At 39.1% G+C, this 18345-nt stretch overlaps 1 protein-coding gene across 4 annotated transcripts in view; it reads left to right on the forward strand.

Annotated features, from left to right (window-relative positions):
- The window catches only part of MAST4 (microtubule associated serine/threonine kinase family member 4), a 227359-nt gene that overhangs the window by 31696 nt on the left and 177318 nt on the right, over positions 1–18345 (forward strand). For all 4 annotated transcript variants that reach the window (XM_088130318.1, XM_088130319.1, XM_088130320.1 and 1 more), the window contains exon 3: positions 9518–9639. In XM_088130318.1, the coding sequence (XP_087986444.1) occupies positions 9518–9639 (122 nt within the window). The remainder of the gene's footprint in view (positions 1–9517; positions 9640–18345) is intronic.

Genomic DNA, 18345 nt, shown 5'->3' on the forward strand with positions numbered 1-18345 from the left:
GCTTCCCGATACTCTTCAAGGGTAGCCCCATGTAGAGCGCATTGCAGTAGTCTATCTGGGAGATAACAAGGGCATGAGTGACTGTTCAAAGGGCATCCCGATCTAGAAAAGGGCGTAACTGGTGCACAACCCGAAGCTGTGCAAAAGCCCTCCTGGCTGCAGCTGCCACCTGCTCTTTGAGCAGGAGCCGTGAGTCCAGGAGGACCTCCAAATTACGCACTGGGTCTGTCTGAGGCAGTGCTACCCCATCCAACACCAACGATGACAGTGTCCCGGATACAGAGGAGCCATTAACCCACAGCCAATCCGTCTTGCCAGGGTTCAGCTGGAGCCTGTTGTTCCCCATCCAGACTGTCACAGCCTCCAGGCACCGCGAGAGGGCGGTCACGGCATCACTTACTGTACCTCACCAGGGATGGAGATATATAGTTGCGTATCATCAGCATACTGATGATACCTCATCCCATGATGACAGATGATCTCACCCAGCGGTTTCATGTAGATGTTGAAAAGGAGCGGAGAGAGAACCGAAACCTGCGGCACCCCACAAAGGAGGGGCCGAGGATGGGACCTCTCGCTCCCTATCACTACCGACTGGGACTGGCCCCGAAGAAAGGAGGTGAACCAGCACAAAACTGTTCCGCCCACCCCCAGATCCCTGAGCCGTCCCAATAGGATACCGTGGTCGACGGTATCGAAAGCCGCTGAGAGATCAAGGAGAGCAAGGATGGTCGCACTTCCACCATCCCGCTCCCTCCAGAGATCATCCATAAGTACGACCAATGCCGTTTCCATTCCATAGCTGGGCATGAAACCTGACTGGAAAGGGTCCAGATAATCAGTTTCCTCCAGAACTCTTTGGAGCTGTGAAGCCACCACTTTCTCAACCACCTTCCCCAAGAAGGGGAGGTGGGAGACTGGACGAAAATTGTCCAGTATGGTAGGATCCAGGGAAGGCTTCTTGAGGAGGGGGTGCACCAGCGCCTCTTTAAAGGGCGCTGGAAACAATCCCTCCTGCAAGGATGTATTAACTATTACCTGGATCCAACCACATGTCACCTCCCGAGCTGCTTTCACCAGCCAGGAGGGGCATGGGTCCAGATGACAAGTGGTGGCCCTCACAGTCTGGAGGATCCTGTCCACTTCCTCAGGAACAACAGGATCAAACATTCCCAGATAATTGGGCAAGAACAATCCCCTGGTATCTCCCCAGACCTTGCGCCAAGCTCAGAGTCCAACTTGGAGCGAATCCGAGCGATTTTATCCTGCAGGTGCTCTGCAAATTCCTCCATGCAGCCCTGCAAATGAATCTCCAGGTCCCCCTTACCAAGGAGGGATCTGGTGATCCCAAACAAGGCCGCCAGGCAGCACTCTGCGGACGCAATAAGGCGCCGCTCTTATTGCCACAATGTAGGCCTTAATGGCAGCTCTAACATGTGTTCGGTCGGATTCGGTCTGTGTCTTCCTCCAGCAGTGCTCTAGACGTCTCTTGACCCTCTTCAGCACCCTCAACTCCTCCGTAAACCACGGGGAGTGTTGGGGCCGATATTTTAAAGTATATTCTTTGCTTAAGCCAACCTGTTTGGGACAGAGTCAGAGTAAGTCCTTGGGAAGAACAAACAAGAGGCTGCAGTGAAGTTAGGACTTATTTGATTTATAGCCCGCCCTTTTTTGTACAGGATCCCGAGGGATTATTCATAAGTGTTCCTTCCTCCTATTTTTCCCCACAGCAGCAATTCTGTGGGAAAGGTTGAGTTAAGAGTGTAATTGGCCTGAAGTTTCTTGGAGAGCTTCCATGGCTGAGGGTGGACTAGAATCTGGGTCTCCCTGCTCCCTGCTCCTAGTCCCAATCATCTTCAAACACATCACATTACAAACTACATTACACTGTGTGTTTGTGTGCGCATGTGCGCGCGCGCACCTTTGAGCCAGTTTTTGACTCCTGGTGACTGCCTGGACAAGACCTGGCCATTTTCTTGGCGAAGTTTTTCGGAAATGGTTTGCCATTGCCTTCTTCCTAGGGCTGAGAGAGAGAGTGAGAGGCCCAAGGTCACTCAGCTGGTTTTGTGTCTAAAGCAGGATTAGAACTCCTGGTCTCCTGGTTTCTAGCCTGATGCCTTAACCACTACACCAAACTGGCTCTCTACAGTCATCACACTGGCACTCTTATTATATTATGCAGATCATGTGAGAGCTATGAAATGCTGATGGGGGCTCTCCTCCTCTCCCACTGAGTACAAGAACAGATGTGGAAGGTTTGTAACGTGATGTGTTTGAAGATGATTGGGGAAAGCTGTTAAATTGATAAATGGATAGATTAGAAAATATTAAGATAAGAAAGGTGGATAGTTAGAGTGAATGCTAATTGTCTATATGATTAACCAAGCTAGCCTGCAGCAGTATTCACATACTGTATATAGCTAATATTGTTGGACTGAGTGAAGGATGTGAAAGGGGTAAGTAAAAGGGATAAGACGAAGAGGCCACTTTAATAGGGTGTAAATTGAGATTGTGATGGGCAAACGAAGATGTGGTAGAAGGTGCTGGGTAGGCCTTAGAAGAGGTATCCATGCATTAGTGCAGGTCTCTTCTTTTAAGCCAGTTGCCACAGACTTAAGTCCAGGTGCTGCTGGTAAACACCAGGTTAGTGCAGAATGAGACTGTGTCCATTTTTGAAATGGCATGGATGAATGTGCTGATCTGGTATGTACTACTAAAACCTGGATGGACAACAAATTGCCCATTGGATTTCAGATGCTGCAGCTGCTGTGACACCTTGGCTGTGAAGGAGGAGTGGCTGTGATGGTTCATGAGATCTTAGCGATAGTGAGGAGCACTGCCCTCAAGATAAATGGTTGTAGGTCCCTGTATATGCAATTGAGCTGTAGGCATAGATTAGGGCTACTACTGGTGAACCAACTGCCTAGCTGCCTGGCAGTGGTCCTTCATGAGCTCCTGGAAGTTGTCTCATTGCTGCCATTGGAGCAGGCTGATTGTCTTGGAAGATTTTGGTCTCCATGATCTGGGAGAGAAGTCCAGCATGACTCATGATTTCATGACTTCTATGGTAACCATGGGCCTGTCTCAAGTAATCTCAATCCCAACTCACAATGGAAGGCATATGCTTGTTCTGGCTTTCCAGGACATGCAGTTGGATCTTGGCAGTGGTGAATTCATCTGTGAGAGAGGGAGGTGGTTCCACCACTACTTAAAGAGGTAGCGGTTTACCCTCTCCTCAGGAAGCCATTGCTGGATCTGACCATTTTGGATAACTTTCATTTTATCTCCAATCTTCCCTTTTTAAAGGGAAGGTTGTTGAAAAAGTGGTTGTGTGACAGGTTCAGAGAATCCTGGAAGAAACTGATTATCTGGATCTTTTTCAGTCAGGTTTCAGACCTGGGCATGGGATCGAAACGGCATTGATCATACTTGTGGATGAGCTCTGGAGGGAGCGAGATGGGGGTGGTGGGTCCATCCTGGGTCTTCTTGATCTCTCAGCAGCTTGATATCTCTGGACCAGCTCTGAGACTGGGAGTGGGAAGTACAGTTTTGTGTTAGTTCTCCTCCTTTCTCTTGGGCCAGTTCCAGTCAGTGTTAATGCTGGAGAGAGATTTAGCCCATGGTTCCTTTTTTGTGGGGTATCTCAGGGCTCAACACTCTCTCCACTCATTTGTAATATCTACATGAAGCTGCTGAGTGAGGTTATCTGTTCGCATGGGGTGAGGTATCATCAGAATGCTGATGATATTCAATTTTACCTCTCCACCCTGAGCTGACCAAGTGATGCGCTGAGGTTCTGTCTTAGAGTCTGGAGGCAGTGAGCATCTGGATGGGTTATTTCAACCCTGCAAGACTGAATGGCTGTGGGTTTTATGGCCCCTTGGATTCATGTTTTTCTATCCTTGGTTCTGGATGGGGTTGCAGTATCCCAAACAGAACTGGTGCATAACTTGGGGGTCCTCTTGGACTCAGTGCTCCTATTTGAAGAGCAGGTGGCAACTGTGGCCAGGAGGGTTTTTGCACAACTTTGTTTTGTGCACCAATTGTGCCCCTTCATGGACTGAAAGGCAATACACCTGCATCTCACTATGCCTATGTTACACCTCTGCTCTGCGAGCTGCATGGGCTCTCAGTGTACTTCCAGGTGGATTTTAAGGTGCTGGTTGTCTTCTTGAACACCATTTCCCCTAATATTAGATTGGCTCCAATCCTGCTGGCCATTCATAAAACTTTAAACACCTGGATGTACTCCAGTGCCTGAGGGCTGGGTATTTAGATGGCCCATTGAGAGGTTTTTGTTGACTGTTTTGTCTTGTTTTACCCTTGGTGACAATTGTAGATTGGTGTTTTAATATTTGTTAATATTGGTGTTTGCTGTTTTTAATGTGTTAGCCACCCAGAGTCACATCTGCATGATGGGTGGATCTATACATTGACTTTTTAAAATATTTATTTATTTATTTAATTTATATATCAAATTTGTCACCACCCAACTCGTTGAAACAACTCTATTCAGTCAACAACTCTATTCAATCAACGATTCAATCAATCAACCAACCAACCAACCAACCAGCCAATAAGTAAAGTGCTTTATGTTCATTTAGAATGCCTTTACTTTTTTTTTTTAAGACTGGGGGTGGGGAACATAGAACAGAAAAGCAGCAATAGAGAAATTCCCTATTGTTCCACCTTCTCACCAAATTCTGCCTGTTAAGTGGTTTTTCAGGGTTCATTCTACATCTTCCTGCTTCTGTTATAGGAAGACAGATTTCTCCCAAAAATGCCAAAATATCTGTAGTAGTGAATTTATCCCACTGTGTTCTAATAACTTCAGAAATTCAGGTTTTAAAAAAGGGTTCTGATTTGTTCCCACATTTTTTACAATTCCTTTGATACTAGGGTGAATCCTGAGACAGGTAAAACTCAATACTTTTTTTGAGCTTTAGAAAGCAGTATTTGACTCTGATTTCACAGCAAATCTAAATTTATAACATAAGATACATATTAGAACCTACATATTAAAGCATTTGAAAGAGAGGTTTTGACCCTGAGAGTCTAGAGAAGAATCCTGTTAAACACTGGTATAATATGTGCAGAAAAGTAAAATAAATTCTTCAAGGCCTGACAAAGAATTAAGTGGCAGATAAAGAGGGAGGAGTTGTAATACTAGACAAAGCAAACTATAAGTGACTCATCTTTTTATTGACCTTCTGCAGGAAACCCTCTAAATAAATTAAGCAGATCATTAAAATAACCATATAAGAAGCAGTAATGCTAGGGTACATAAACATAGAACAAAGAAGGAAGAGCTTGCACAATAAACTTCAAAGTGTAAAATTTGTTAGAGTATTATTTTTTATTAGTAATTATACCAGTTAAAGGAAAATGGATGTTTGCTATCTCAGGAGCAATATAGTAACATTGCTGAGGCAAAGCTGTCTAGACATAGAATAATATTAGATGATGTAATAGGTACTATTGTCATGGAGAAAATCTATGTGGTTGCTAGGAGTTGACACCAATTTGATGGCACATGATCAATCATTCAATCAATCAATGCTACATTGAAATTGAGACATTTTAGAAGGAAAAAAGATACTAAGGAAGCATAATAGATAATGGATACAGAAACTTTTTAGACCTGGTCACACTTGAAATTTTGAGAATATGTGGTGGATGTACTCACAAAATGGCTATCATGGAAACTTGCATATTCATAATATTTGCGAAATGGTGGACATGGCCAGTCACATAACACATAAGAATCTGTAATGGTATGTGAGAATGACCTTGGGAGATGCGGGAGAAGAGATGCTGCCTAGGGAATAATCAGATAAGAGGAGGCATAGCCCGCAGCTGCATCACGGGCAGAGAAAGAAACTCAGAAAGGATCCTCCCTAACTTATCAGGCTGTAAAAGAAATGGCAGGAGATTTGTATGTTCAGACTTGCAAGCATCTGTCAATGTAGCGTTACAATAAAGTAGAATTAGTTTCTGTTTGGTCTCCCTGTGAAGGCTGACAAATCCTCTTTCTGGGATATTTTCTTTCATTTCAGTAGAGGTTTTTTAGAACGTCTAGATACAGATGCAATATAGAATGCCTGTCTCCAGAAGCACAAGGATTCAAATGATGCCAACATAGTTGATCAGTACAGAATAAAATCGTTTTTATAGAATACATAATTAGTTTGTGAAATTGTCTATAAGATATGATGATGACAAATGTTTTTGATAGTTTTAGAAGAAGTCAGAATAATAATAGACCTGTCTTACTTAGTGAAAGTGGAAGATATTTTTCATTTTATCAAACAGTTGCAGAGTATCATATAATGGGAGCAAGCAGGATTTCTGAGTTAATGCCCTGCTTCTGAACTTCCCAGAGGTATTAACTAGTTGGTGTTAAAAGCAGAATTATGACCTAAATGGCTCATTGGGTTGATCCAGCAGTTCTCTTCCCACGTTCCTGTACTTTTGGGCCAGACTATGCATTTCCATGTCATTATATATTTTTTTAAATAAGTAAACTTGGTGAAAGTTAAATTATATTTCAGGTCTGCTCACTTGACAATTTCATAAAATTGTGCTGGAAAGTAATGAAACAGGTCTAGATGGAAAGAAATACAGTGAGACCTAAAATGAGAGTGTTTGTTAATCAGAAACTGAATGATTCCAAGATAGTTCCAACATTCTACTTTGAATGGGGCTCCCCCAAAAGGAACTGATTCAGAATGTGGGGGTTCTCCTGGACTCAGAGCTCCTGCTAGAAGCTGTGGCCAGGAGTCTTTGCCCAGGTCCAGATGGCTGACCCAGTTATGAACGTTCCTGGAACAGGAATAACTGGCAACAATCACTCATGACCTTATCATTCAACTGGATTATTATAATATGCTCTTCATGGGGCTGCCCTTGAAGATCACGTGGGAACTCCAGCTATAAAATTCAACTGCTTGTATACTAATAGAACTGATATTGTCGTACCTCACCAGTATGGTGGGAGCTGCATTGGCTGCCATTTTGTTTTCATGTGCAATTCAAGGTGCTTGTAATAACCTATAAAGTCCAGCATAGCTTGACACTTAGATATCTGTGAGGTCATCTGCTCTGAGTAGAATTTGTCTGCCTGAGAGACACCAACAAGGAGTGCAGACTAGTTTTTCTCACTACTTGTAAGGTATAGCAGGAAGGGACTCAGAGATGAGTATTCTGTGCTGGAGCTCCTCTCTGGTGGAATCAGTAACCTTCAGAAATAGGGTCCACGTTCTTGTTAATATTCAGAAAGCTTGTTAAGACCCAGCTGCTTAGTTGGGAATTCCAGGATGGAGGACTTGATGAAGAATATACCTGGGATGTATGTTGGTGTTAGTTATTATTTATGTTGGATTGCATGTTATATGGATTTTTGGAGGGTATTATTCTTTTTATATAGGTCTTGTAAACTGCTTAGATCCTTTTGATTGAAGTGGTGTAAAAGCAACAGAAATAATTAAAGAAATCCATTTATTACTGAGTTACAAAATATCATGTAACAGATTATTATAAAGCAGTTAATATTCAAAGATCTAAGTAGATGTTTTCATAATCTGAAGAAATTCTGTTACAATGAAAATGAATTGAAATCATGTTTTAAAAACTTGTTTTTCTTTGTATCACTTGGTGTTTTTCTCTGATGCAGTGAACTGTGATATTGATTAAAACACAGCCTATTCCATCTGAAATGTGCTTGTGCCACTTACTTTCTAAAGCATTTCTAAAAGGTTTTTACTGATTGGCTTTTATGGACATTAATTGTAGCTTAAGCGTTGGGCTGAATCTCATTTCTTCCTTTATTACAGATCATATTGAAAAAGTAATAGTCATTTTTAAAGAGCAAAGAATTAAAATAACACTAATTGTAAATGTTAACTGGGCAATTATTCCAAACTGCTGTGAATATTTTAGCACCTCAGTAATGTTTGCTAGATGGTTTTTATTACTGTATGAAAAAGGGAAGGGGCATGAAAGTGCTGAATTTTGTTAATGGGGTTTCGTACAAATGTTTCGCTTGTGATAGCCAAGGACAACATAATTAAGACAGCTGTAATTCTAGCTTTGATTGAATTTTATCAGCTTTAATAGACTGGGGGTTTGTCTCTGTTTTAAATCTGGCAGTGAAAGAAGTGCTGTCCATTAATTTTAACCATATGTAGTTGAGTAATACACTTGACAGATGCTAATTTCCTTAAGTTGTAAGCAGCAAATGATGCATGAATTAAGCAGTAGCATACTTTTTATGCCTGTTTGTATTCCTCCCCGTTGGGTTTAAATAAAGTTTCTTGATGTAGCCACAAAGAAATTAGATAATAATAAGGAAGGATTTGACAACATTCGTTTAAAATCAATTATCTATTTTTTATATTAAGACCAATGAGGATTATATTAAATTTACATATATTGATGTTAAGCATATATACAAAAATGTATATTTCACCTTTTGTTTTGGTCAGGAATGATACAACTGAAGGCATGCAGTAATAAACTGTGACTCCTGGCTAGACTCTAAAAATAAGAATCTTTTTACTTTTCCATCCTGAAGTTAAATTTTATTTTGCAATTGTAGGAGGAAAATATGCTTGATATAGACTCTTTTCTACATTTGATATTATGGAGTATATTATTTGTATAGAAGGAGTTCACCCTTTTCCCTGCATTCCTCTGGGGGCAATCCAATTCAGAAGAAGGGGTACAGAGGCAAGGAGCAAAAAAAAAAAAAAAAAAAAATTCCCATTTTCTGAGTGGAGACTGCTGGCATGATATTGTTTGTAGTTTAATATAAACATAAAGCTCTTTATTTCTTTATTTTGGTTAGATGATGTTCAGTGTTTTTTTTTTAAAGCAATTACTTTATTTTTGAAAGGACAAAAAATAGTAGATTTCCTTAGGATTCAGCTTCCCATGATTTATTTCTGTCAAGAGAACTATTGGTTTAGTATTTTGAGAATGCAGTACCCTTAGTAACTGGTGTAAAATATGTATCAGTTTTCTTTTAGAAACCCCGTTTAAATGACTATCCTTATGCACATCTTGAACTGCAGACATTCACAGACAAAATAATAGCACAAACAGCTAAATTATATTGACAGGTAGTATCTGATATGAAGTGCCTTGTACAGTGTACTGGATAGATTATAGGAGTAAGCAGAGTCATTACCTAACAGTTTATTAATCTAAAAAAGGTAGCCCATATGAAAGAAGAAAGGAGTTGTAAATAACAAAACATTTCTGTTCATTCATGTCATGTTCATTTATATTTGTCATATCAAATTATTACTTTGCCATCCAGGGCTGGTTGAATGCTCCGAATTTAGAAGCTTATAAAAGCAGAAGTTTGAAGATTACTTCCTGTTAAATTTCTCCAAACGTGTCCAGTTTATAGCTCTAAGATTTGCTTTTATTTGTTTTCATTTTACAATACTTTGTACAGTTTCTGAACTGAATACTGTGAACTTAGTCTTAACAGTTGTTTTCATCTTCTTGGCAGGTAGGTACTTGTTGCCAAATACTGTTACCCAACATTCATGGCAAAGTGGAGAAACTTCCAATCTTGTCCGAATGCGCACACAGGCTCTTGGACAATCTGCTCCTTCTCTAACAGCTAGTTTGGTGAGTTATATTTTCAAATATTTGTTCAGTCAAAAAAAATGTTAATATTATGGCTAGGATTTTATTTGCACTAGAGTCAAATAATCCAAAATTGCTTCCAAAAGACACAATAATTCAGGGCCTTTCACATAACTGCTATCGATTATTGTATATCATAGTACTAAACACATTCAGTTCACAATTCTGTTTGCTGGGGGACCTCTAATTTTGAATGGCCTTACTCATTTCATGTAAAATCAGCTAGCAGCATATTTTATCATAAGATTTTCCATTTAAGTAATCTGTTTAAGAAAGAGGCAATCGTACTTTTTTAAAAACAATACACTGCTTTCAAGTACTAGGCGTTTTATAGGTTATCTGTTACTGTATGCATGTAACTGGCATACTAAATGAATATGGTTCTCTCATACACATATTTGCAATTCACTAAATAATGGGCAAAAAAATAATGTAGCATGCAGTACTTATTGAGTACACAAAATAGAACTTTTATGTTGCAAAAGAGTCTGAATCTGAAATGTATGGATGGCAGCCTCCATGGTGAATTTTGTGAGAATTTTGGCAACATACTCTTAAAAATCCAGATGTGAAATACATTATTAGTTGTTTGCCATTTGACTGCTAACTGTAATGTAAACACAATAATTTATATTGGCAAGTGAGAGCAATATTTTGAATTTTGAGGTATGGGTGGGTTGATGTTTTAATTAATATCACCCAGTATTATGGAAACAGTACGTTGTATACATGATGTCCACTAGATGGCAAAAAAACCAAGTGTTATCATACAGCATTACTGCTCTATTTGGAGAAAAAGGTTCTCAGCCTTTTGTTCTTAAGTCCCACTAACTGGGTCCCACAGACATAGGAACCCCTTTTTTCCCTGAGAAAGACATTTATATTTCTACATGCATTTTATTATTGTGTTTATTAACTATATGAAATTTTAAATACATAAAACATTGCAATTATTGTAGCAGTTTTTATTTTCCTGCGTTAGGATTCTAAAATCAAGGTATAATTTTAGATGAGCTGACTTCCTCCAGACTTGTTAACTAATGTTTATAGGTGCATTAAAACACATACTTGGTATACTAAACAAAATAATGAAATATTTGCTGTTGTTTGTATAACATTTTTATAAAGTCAAATAGGAAGAGTATCATTTTACACTCATATCTGGAATTCAGAATACTTATTTTGTTAGAATTAGCTAAAAGAAAACTTCAGAATTCTAAAAAAAACCCTCCAATTCATATTTGCTGATTTTCACTGCTTTTTAAAGACTGGTTTGTAAAGATTTAAAACTTAAAACGATTCTCAGTTGCTGAGACTCTTATCTCTCAAGCTTGATGCTTATCTTTCCCATCCTGTGCTTATTCAGATCACTCAATTACAAGCCATCCTTTTCCACAACATGCTCCTTGGTTTGGTTTATGAACTGAAGTTTTAGAATAGAGTGCCCTTGGAAGTGTTCTGATTAGGTGCACTTGACAAAGTACTGGTGATTTTTTTCTGTGTGAACCAGATAGTTTCAGTTTCCTCTGGTTCATCCTTTGCTGTTCAGCAATCTCCTTGATATTTCTATCTTTCTATCTCTGATGTTTCTTCTGAATCAGTCTTAATTTGCAGCACTATTTTATTTCCTGGAATTACAAAAGGATGAGATCGATCTATCTATCTATCTATCTATCTATCTATCTATCTATCTATCTATCTATCTATCTATCTTCCTTCCTTCCTTCCTTCCTTCCTTCCTTCCTTCCTTCCTTCCTTCCTTCCTTCCTTCCTTCCTTCCTTCCTTCCTTCCTTCCTTCCTTCCTTCCTTCCTTCCTTCCTTCCTTCCTTCCTTCCTTCCTTCCTTCCTTCCTTCCTTCCTTCCTTCCTTCCTTCCTTCCTTCCTTCCTTCCTTCCTTCCTTCCTTCCTTCCTAGAAAATGGTTGGAAAATGGTCATTCCTTTGCACCTATGAGCTTATTCGACCACTAGGGCTAATAGTGAGAAGTAAATGGCAGCGGGGGGGTGGTGGTGGTGGGGGGAGACCATGCTCTGTCCCTGCTGTTTCTCAGCTGTCCTTTTGTTAGTTAAAGGAATCTCTGGGTTTAAGAACAAGAGAACTAACACAGTCTCTCTCATGTCAGGTTTAATCACAGCCTTCCTGCTCTTCAAGATGTAGTTAGAAATGAGACTTTTCTATCTTGTATTTCTTAATAAATCTCTCTTCTACTTCAAATACCATAAGTATCTGTAAGCATTCACTGGTAGTTGGACTAATCCCATACTGTCATTCAAGACAACTAAATTCGTATACCTATCTACTTTTTTGAGCACCTTCTTCTCCTTTTTTCCTTTTTTCTTTGTTTTCCTTTTTTTCTTTTTTAATTCACATAAACAACAACAAGTAACAATATAATGGAGACCTCAGTATTAAGTATTAAGCTTAAGGTAGAAATATTTATTATATGACAAAAATGCAGTTTAATGCAGTTTGAAGCTGTTTATCCTCAGCTCTAGGTGTACAGTTTAAGCAACCTTATGTATATGAACATTAACATTTCAGAAACCATAAACTTTTTTCTTTATCTATAAAGGTTTAAATTACCTAAATCCTCAGTCTTAATAATCTCTAATTTATACTGTATAAATACCACTGTACCCAAATAATATAATGTATTACTTATGTCTTATAATACAATAAAACAATATTAAAAAAAAAGCAAATTAACATAAAAAACGCAACTATATTCCTTTGGGTTATGAACAGTTGTTTTCTTATATTTTTCAAAAAATATTTCTGTTGTTAAAATAATGAAATACAGAGGAAAAAAGTCTACATTGGATGCTAACAGTTGAATAGCACAAAGAAAAACAACTATAAGTAGTCCTTGGTTAATGACTGCCCTATTTAGTGACTGCTTGAACTTACGACGGTGCTGAACAAGTAGTTTTATGACTGGTTCTTGCGCTTATGATGGTTGCAGCATCCCTGTGGTCATGTGATTGCGATTCGGGTGCTTGGCAACTGGTGAGCATTTACGACAGTCGTATTTACGATCGTTGCGGTCACATGATTGCCATTTATGACCTTCACATCTGGCTTCTGACAAGTGAAGTCAATGGGGAAGCTGGCAGTGAGTTGCAAGTTGTGGTCATGTGACATCACGCTTAACAACCACAGGTGATTTGTTTAATGGCCTCAGTGGAACTGACAAGGTAAGTTGGGTGCGATCACATGATATTTCACTTAATGACTGCGTTCGTTAGTGATGGAGTTGCCAGTTCTAACTGCAACTGTTAAGTGAGGACTACCTCTGCTAAGCATAAATAAAAACCTTATAAGAAAACTTTCTAGTAACACATTCTCCCCTTCCCTTCTGTTTCCCCAACTGCTGATTACAACCTAGATATTTATACTTAACACTGAACATTAAAGATTATTACTAGTATCTACTAAGTTCTTGTGACTATTATTTTTTATCGCTCATAATTTTTTTCCTAGAAACCATATTTCAAATACCTAAATTTGCCCTGCTGTGTGATGTGTAGTATATATGAAGCCGTTCTTGCTTAAATTTGGTTAGACTTCTATTATGAATATATATTGTCAATTTTGCTATTGATGCATATTCTGCAATTTTGGTCTCCCAATCTGATATTGTTGGCAAGGTTCATCTTTTCCAATGTTGTGCCAAATTTATTTTTGCAGCTTTCAGGATATATCTTAGTAAACTCTAATATTTTTCATTTATGTTTTCTGGGATTAGACCTAATAAACATACTTGTGGTTCAGTTCAGTTTTTATTTTTATCATTTTCTTGATATATTTCTTTCTATACTTTTGGGTTTTTTGCTCTATGTTGTAGTGTTTTTAATAATAATTTGAAATTATCAATTTATATGGATAGATACTCATTTTTATTCCAAGGCAGACCCCTGATTTTTTGAAACACACAATTAGAAGTAGAGCCGTGAAATATTGTAGAAATCAGCTTGCTAGTGATGGGTGCTAAGGATGATAACTGACAATTAGATTATGGACAACCTCAGACCAGACAATGAATTACCATTGTTACAACAGATATATTACAATTGCTGCAATTCTGGAATATTTAGTGGTGTAGTTTATGCTTTGTTTTGTTTTTGCAGCATTTCTTGTAAATCATAATGACAGTTTAAGTAAAACAATGGTTAAAGGTGGGGAGGGAGTGACACTGAAAACGATAATAACTTGGCAAAGACTATGTGGAAGGAAAGTGCTAAAATACATTACCCAACATAGGAATGCCACATACCAAATAGCATAAAATAGTAATGTTCCATTTCTAATGCAGTGTACTAAATTAATAATTTTTTTAAAAAGATTGGGGAGGAACACTGGAAATTTTTTTCCAATAACCAACTTTAGGAATACTAATCTATAGAAATTATAGAAGCTATAAAAATTAATTAAATAAATAAATAAACTTATGTTTATCTTATATTGAGCTGTTACACCTGAAAAAGGTTTCTGGTCTTTTTCCCTCTCATTATTGACATTAGAGATTCCATTAAATATAGAAGTAGATCTAATTTCTTAATTGTGTATCTGAGAACTCTGTGTAGCCTGTGTAGATACAAGTTTGATATTACTAATTTAGTGATTCAAGAAGAAATCTTTCACCAGTCTCTGTAGAAATCTGGTGCACTGCTGGTGCACTGCAGTTGCTGAATTTCAGGGACATGTACCTACGCCAAAATAATGTTCCAAGTCCATCCTGGTGGGAAATGTTTCTGTCACTGAATGAGTAGTAACTGTCCAATCCTTAAGGCATCTTCTGTGATATTTTCCCTGACTCTCTTAGCATTTGGTAATTAACCATGACATGTTGACTAGGACTGTGTCCCAGCAAACATTTCTGCTACAGTCTAGAATAAATCCTTGTTGGATAAATAGAACAAAGTGTTTTATAATACACTTCAGCTGGACAGTAAAAGGCTTTAAGACATGAGTATTGATGCAGAGAATGTATAAAGATGTTATTAACAGTGCTTCCTTTAAGTGATTATCAGCTGTATCAGAAGTATTGCAGAGTTGTATATTGTATTCTGTCAGAAACATCTGGTTTAATGAGCTTAGGACAGCCGATAAAGGTTGGAGGAATCTTTGTGTGAAAGTCATGATGCTGGCAGAACACTTGTTTTCTGATGCATATTGTGCCATAACATATTGTACTGCACAAAAATAATCAAAAGGTGCTTTGGAACCTGAGTTTACCTTCTGGCAGCAATATTGAAAAGCCCAAAAAGGATATTAAATGTGTCGCAATAGATAGGGACTGGCATACTTTGTAAAAATTACTTTCAGAATGTAATAGAATTTTAGATTTGCTATTTGTATTCAGTGATTTCTATGTTATTTGCAAAATGATATATGTTTAAATCGAGCACCTGAGAGCTGAAGGTGATATTTCTGGAAAAAACAATGAGTTTTGTCCCTTAGTTTAGTTCTGTATGTGAGAATACTTTTTATGATATCTCTGTTGTTTTTCACCCGATCAGATGCTAAGCATGTAGTAGACAATAGTTTTATTTTACAACTTTTCTGTATATTTGTTACTGGATAGATGTACTCTTTCAAAAACATTATTTTGTCCTATATTTTTCCCTCTAGCAGATGTGTGTGTTTGTGTGTGTGTGTGTGTGTATGTGTATATATATATACACACACACACACACACACACGTGCATGCACGCACACGCCAGTGTGTGTATATTGTGATTGTGCCCATGTGTGCTTCTTCTCAAAGTGATGCTTTCTGACAGAAAATCAATATTTTTCATAGTAGATTTGATGGTAAGATTGGCATAATCCTATTGTAGACTTTGCTAATGGCTAAATACAAACCTGTATTTTTATCTTTCTCGTTGGCCTTTGGTAAGAAATGTACCTTTCACCTCTACTCCGAAATGTCCTTGTTTCTCTCACCCCTCAAATCTTTTTAAAAAGTTGAAAGTGAAGCAAGAATCTTAAATAGCAATATTTGCTATAGATATTTGAAGCTTCTAAATGATATTTTGGCATAACATGCAAGCTTGATACTTAACATGTGCCATTTTTTCCAGTTGCATAAAGCTGTTGTTTGGGAAGCCCTCACAAGGATGATGCTAAGAGGGACCTATAATGGCAGTTACCATTATAGATCTATTTTTACTTCATTTTTAAAATAGAAGGTGCATCTATTTAGGGAGCAGCAAAAGGTAATACTTAATTTACTAATCAACTTTTAGAAAGTCTATAGATACTTTAAATAACCCAGTAAATGAGGGAGAATCTTTTGTCTGCTGTCCTGAAAGGAATTTATTTGGATAGAAATGTACAAAAAATGCAAACAGTAGTTCAGTACAGGCTACCATTCTGTTCTGCTTCATGCATAAACCATGTATGTCATTTGAAAATGGATTTAATGTGCTGTGATATATCAAATGAGGAATTATCTGTCAATTTGGTTAGAATTTAAGATATTTACAGGTGCTAGGAATGCAATAGTACTATGCATAGTGAGGATTGCAAAAAATGCCATGGAAATGAAAAGGATAAGCTGTAAAAGAAGATGGCTGAAGAAAAGATACAGACTATATGAGAAAAACAAAATGCTATTTTGGATTGAGGAAAATGATACAGCTGGGGATCCAAGGCAAGAAGCAGCAAATGTGATTATTATTATTTTTTTTTAACTTTAAACAACATGTATTTCCTTGGAGTCTGATGTACCCTCTGCTTCTGGTGTGGAAAGTCAGGAATTTTAGGGAGTCTAGTTGCCTTAAGAAGAGTATTAAGTATATATATGGTAGTCATTTGAGTCTGAAGAAGACATGTTGTTGTGCAGTTCATCTGTGGACATGGAGGTGGCTCTGCAGTCCCAGTCTGGAAGCGCAGAGTTCAGCGCAATGGAGGCATTGGAAGTCCATTGTTGTAGTAACTGTGGGTGTTATTCTGTGACGCCGCTCACGGTTTTCTATCAGTTTTTGGTGGCACCTGTCTTCAAAGCTGGTGGAGGCTTCATAGCACAGGGCTTGCCAGCAGGTTTGGTCAGCAGCTGCAGCTTCTAGTACTCTTAGCTGGATGTATCAGTGGTGTAGGGTTTCTTTCACAGTATCTTTGTAGCACTTGTGTGGTCGACCTGGAAGTCTCTTCCCAGACTCCAGTACAATACAGATAACAGTGATAATTGGGACCAGAATCTCGGTCGTTGAGCAAAACAGCCATTAAGCAAGATGCCCATGTGACTGCTTCACTCAACGACTTCAATCTGGGCATTCCCAGTTGTGGTCGTTAAGTGATCTCCTGGGTTGTTAAGCCGACGGAGCAAAAGAGCTGTCTGCTTGAAGGATTTCAGCTCCACGTGGAGTTGAAATCCTTCAGCAGACAGCTCTTTTGCTCCATCCTCTTTCCCCTCCCCTCTCTCAGCGGTGAATGGAACACCTGAAAATTTGAGGTCCACACCTTCACACTGCTGAAGGGGCAGGGGAAACCTCGCAGCGGTGTGAAGGCAGGCACCTCAAATCTGAAGATTTGAGCCCCGTAACTGCCCACCGCCACATCCCCTCCGCTTGCAACCTTCCCTGCTGGCTTCCAATGGGGAAGCTGGCAGAGAACATTGCAAATGGCGATCACATGATCGCAAGGCACTTGGCAACCGGTTATAAACGCGAGCTGGTTGCCAAGTGCATGAAATGCAGCCATGTGACCACAGGGGGGAAGCAGAACGTTTTACAATGGCCAGAAGTGCTCTGTGGGCTGTAATGCACTCTTTCCAAAGCCCTTGTAATTTCGAACTGTCATTAAATGAACAATTGTTAAGTGAGGACTACCTGTATAGAGCAACTGGTGAGGGATACAGTGATCATCCGTTCTGATGATGGATGCCATTGTATCTGGCCTCTGTTAATCAGGGATTCAATGCTGGGTGTGATCCCAGACCTCCAGGTTGGAAACACAGTCTTGCAAACGAATGCCAAGGATGGAGCAGAGAGTGCACATGTGAAATTTCTCCAGTTGTTTGATGTTCCTTTGATACAGAGTCCAGGACTCAAATCCATATAGGAGATAAGGGATAACTGTAGCTCTGTAGACCTTCAGCTTTGTGGAGATATGCATTTGTGTTGATTGAGCACTCTAGTACACAGCTGCCCCAGTGCCTGGCTGGCCGTGCTGATCCTGGAGTCATGTTCTTTGTCCAAAGACCCATTGCTCAAGATGATGCTTCCCAAGTATTTGAAGCTGTTTACATTTGTCAGCTGAGTGTTGTCAACAGTAATTTTGGTTCTATGGGGTTGGTATTTGGCACCAGCTAGTAAAGTACTTCAGTTCAGGCTGATAGTCAGGCTGTAGAGCATAGCAGCGTCTGAGAATTTGTTCAGCATTAACTGTAGATCATTATCTTTGCACACCAGAAGTGCACAGTCATCAGCAAAGGGGGTTTCTTGGATGACCGCATGGAAGCACTTCGTCCCTGCATTCTAGTGGTGAAGGTCAGAGAGAGAGCTGTCCAATTAGTACCTTATGTACACTCCCTCCTTCAGACCCTGGATACAACATGACAACATGCAAGCGAAGAACAGATTGAACAGGCCTGGGGATAGCACACAACCCTGTTTTACCCCAGTGGAAACGGCAAATGCAGCTAATGTATCACCATCATTGTAAAGAACCTGTCCTGTCATTCCA

This window comes from Python bivittatus, unplaced genomic scaffold (genome assembly GCF_059951505.1).
Source record: "Python bivittatus isolate LINGU-HERP-01145 unplaced genomic scaffold, Pbiv_v1 ctg000850_np1212, whole genome shotgun sequence".
Classification (NCBI taxonomy): Eukaryota; Metazoa; Chordata; class Lepidosauria; order Squamata; family Pythonidae; genus Python; species Python bivittatus.